This window comes from Parasteatoda tepidariorum, unplaced genomic scaffold (genome assembly GCF_043381705.1).
Source record: "Parasteatoda tepidariorum isolate YZ-2023 unplaced genomic scaffold, CAS_Ptep_4.0 HiC_scaffold_3731, whole genome shotgun sequence".
NCBI classification, from domain to species: Eukaryota; Metazoa; Arthropoda; class Arachnida; order Araneae; family Theridiidae; genus Parasteatoda; species Parasteatoda tepidariorum.
The window spans coordinates 1-2815 of NW_027261707.1; the positions used below are offsets into that span (position 1 = coordinate 1).

At 29.3% G+C, this 2815-nt stretch overlaps 1 protein-coding gene across 1 annotated transcript in view; it reads right to left on the reverse strand.

Annotated features, from left to right (window-relative positions):
* The window catches only part of LOC122273327 (lamin Dm0-like), a 5655-nt gene continuing 2840 nt past the window's right edge, over positions 1-2815 (reverse strand). Inside the window, exon 2 of the mRNA XM_043057407.2 lies at positions 1-948. Within this exon, the coding sequence (XP_042913341.1) occupies positions 765-948 (184 nt within the window). The 3' untranslated portion in view covers positions 1-764. The remainder of the gene's footprint in view (positions 949-2815) is intronic.

The following is a 2815-nucleotide window of genomic DNA, read 5'->3' on the forward strand; positions in this document are numbered from 1 at the left end:
TCGCTAATGTGGCAGGCAATGGATTGAACTGGATGGCGTATGTGAAAGCCCTATTTCATACCATCATATTGCTTATTAAAGTTTGTTTTTAAATATGGTTTATTTATTCAATGCACCCATTCACAACTGAATCATTCTGCAACATAGTTAAAAGGGTTTTTTTATTAATTTAAAAAGAGTTCTGAATAAAAATAAATTTATAACTTTAGCTCAAAAAAAGCTTTGAACTGATATCTACAAATGACATTCGCTTCATTATGTATTACTAATACTTATTTAAATATTCAAAAAAGCCATAATCTGTACAAAAATTCTACTTCAATACGAATTTTTTTAGGAAACATACTCAACTTCCAAAATGTACAAAAACCAGGAGGATTTTAATTAAACCAGTAGACCATGAGAAACTGGCAAAATACAGTAGAGTTGGCAGCTAGATTCTACTTCATCCTTATCTGCAAAGTTCTACATCATGCCTCACAGCATCTTTATTTAAGGGACAATGTATCACATTCAGAGTTCGGAGAAGAATGTGAAATATTTTAAAATGTTGTAGATTTAATAATTCTTTTGTATGATCTTTTTTACGTTGGAATTTCCTGATTGGCTATTTTGGCACCCCTTTTATACACATTACATACCATAAATTTATTATAATCAATAATATGGGATGGACTTATACAGGAGCTATTTAATATATTATACAAATAACTAAACATTACTACCTATCATGGTATTTATCTTAGAATCATTATTCGCTAAGACTAAATTAGACTTTTTAAGAAAATTAAGATATTGATTATGCATTGATTTACCTTAAAGTTCTCTTCCAATTTTTTATGATCGGACTGAAGATGGTTGACTTTATTTTGAAGATCTTGATTTTGATGATCCAAACTATTAATAGTCTTTTCAGCAGATGCAAAATCTCTTTCCTTCTTAGTTAACCTAAAAATACAAAAAAAAATCAGTTACTGATACTCCAATATTGTTTTATTACAGGTGTTTATCTGCCTTTAAAGGCAGATAAACAACTACTAAGTATATAAGGTGAAATACTATTTAAAAAGAATGTTTATAGCAAGTAGTAAAAGCTAGTAAAAATACAAGGTGCATTGCAGACCTTATACTTCAATTAAAAGAATAATAATCAATAAATTCTATTGTTCAAGCTTTAAAAGTATTCAACTAAACCACCTATGACTAAAGAATGTCATTATTTGATATTTCCAACTCTTTTTATAAATTTTTCTTAAAAGCAAATATATCCAGCAATCAGGAAAATTTTTGCATTATGACCTGCACCTAAATGCCAAGTTTTCCTGACAATGGAGCAATAACAAATAAAACTTTAAAAAAAAAAAAAAAAAAATGAATAAATCACAGAGATAGTTAAACTTAAATGAAGAATATGAACTAAATTATTAAAATAGCAGGAATGACAGTGGTCAGAAAGCAAAAAGGATATATTAATACAATATTTTTGAATATGATATAACACACATTTGAACAATTTTATAAAGAAAAGGAAAAATTTAGTGAACGGAATTCTAAAATGCAGAAGAGTAAGTAGCTATGTGAAATGGTAACTAAAAGGAAGAAAAATCTCATCCTTGAAATATACCCAGATTTTGAAGAAAAAAACTTTTAGGCAGGAATATTTTCTTATTGGCAGTGTTTTCATCACAGAAAAAAAATGGGTGAGAATTTCTCACCCTTTCTCAAAAACAGGGTGAGATTTCAAAAACTAAAAAAACACAAAAACTCTTGAAAAAAAAATTTTTTTTTAATTATAATACATTTCTAACGTCTTCTATTTTTTAAAGCATTGAATATTTTTGGTGCATCATCATAGAAGCTTTTGTCTTTACAAGGTATTTGTCCATCTTACATTAGCACATAAAAAATTTTAACGTCTTACATGAAGAAACATGTATGTCTCTGTATGTACGTCTTACATGTATGTCTCTGTATGTACGTCTTACATGTATATTGCTAGTAAAGTTTCGTTTCCAAAAGTACCAAATAAGGCTTTGTTTCTTTCAAACAATAAAAATTAATTAAAATGTCCTATTAACCTAAAGAGGGATTGTTCAATGCTCAACAGATGTGAACACATTTTTACGGTCACAATCAATCATATACAAAAACCATCGAATACTATGATTTTCAGGGGTCTGTCTAGGTTTTTCTGAAAGGTACCTATTTTGTGAAAATTTAGACATAATTTGTGAAAAATTCAAAATTATTTTACAAAATCAATACAAAAACAGGGTAAAAATATAGATTTATCGTTTCTTAAAGGATACAAAAATAAAATTTTAAGAAAAAGTATTTTGTGAAACTACCGTTTTTCCTAAAGTTGAATTTGTGAAACTACCGTTTCACCTAAAATTGAATTTGTGAAGGTACCGCTAAACGGTAGTAAATTCGGCCTGGACAGACCCCTGATTTTGTTTTATTCAGTTGTCATTAGGGGCCGTTCAAAAAGTACGTACATCCCGAAAGGGGGGAGGGGATTTGCTATTATGTACGGTTTTGTACGATGGGGAGGGGGGGAGGTATTATACAAAGTACGTACTTTATAAACATACACCAAATTTAAATTTGACTTTATCCTACACACTCCTTAAGTAAATATTTAATTTTATTTAAAACATAATTATTTTAATTTTTATGAAAAAGGGGGGTAGACTAATAAAATGTACGTACTCTAAGGGGGGGAGTAAGACCTTATGTACGGTAATGTACGAAGGGGGGGGGGAGGGGTTTAAAATTTCTCCATTTTTGTGTACGTACTTTTTGAACGGCCCCT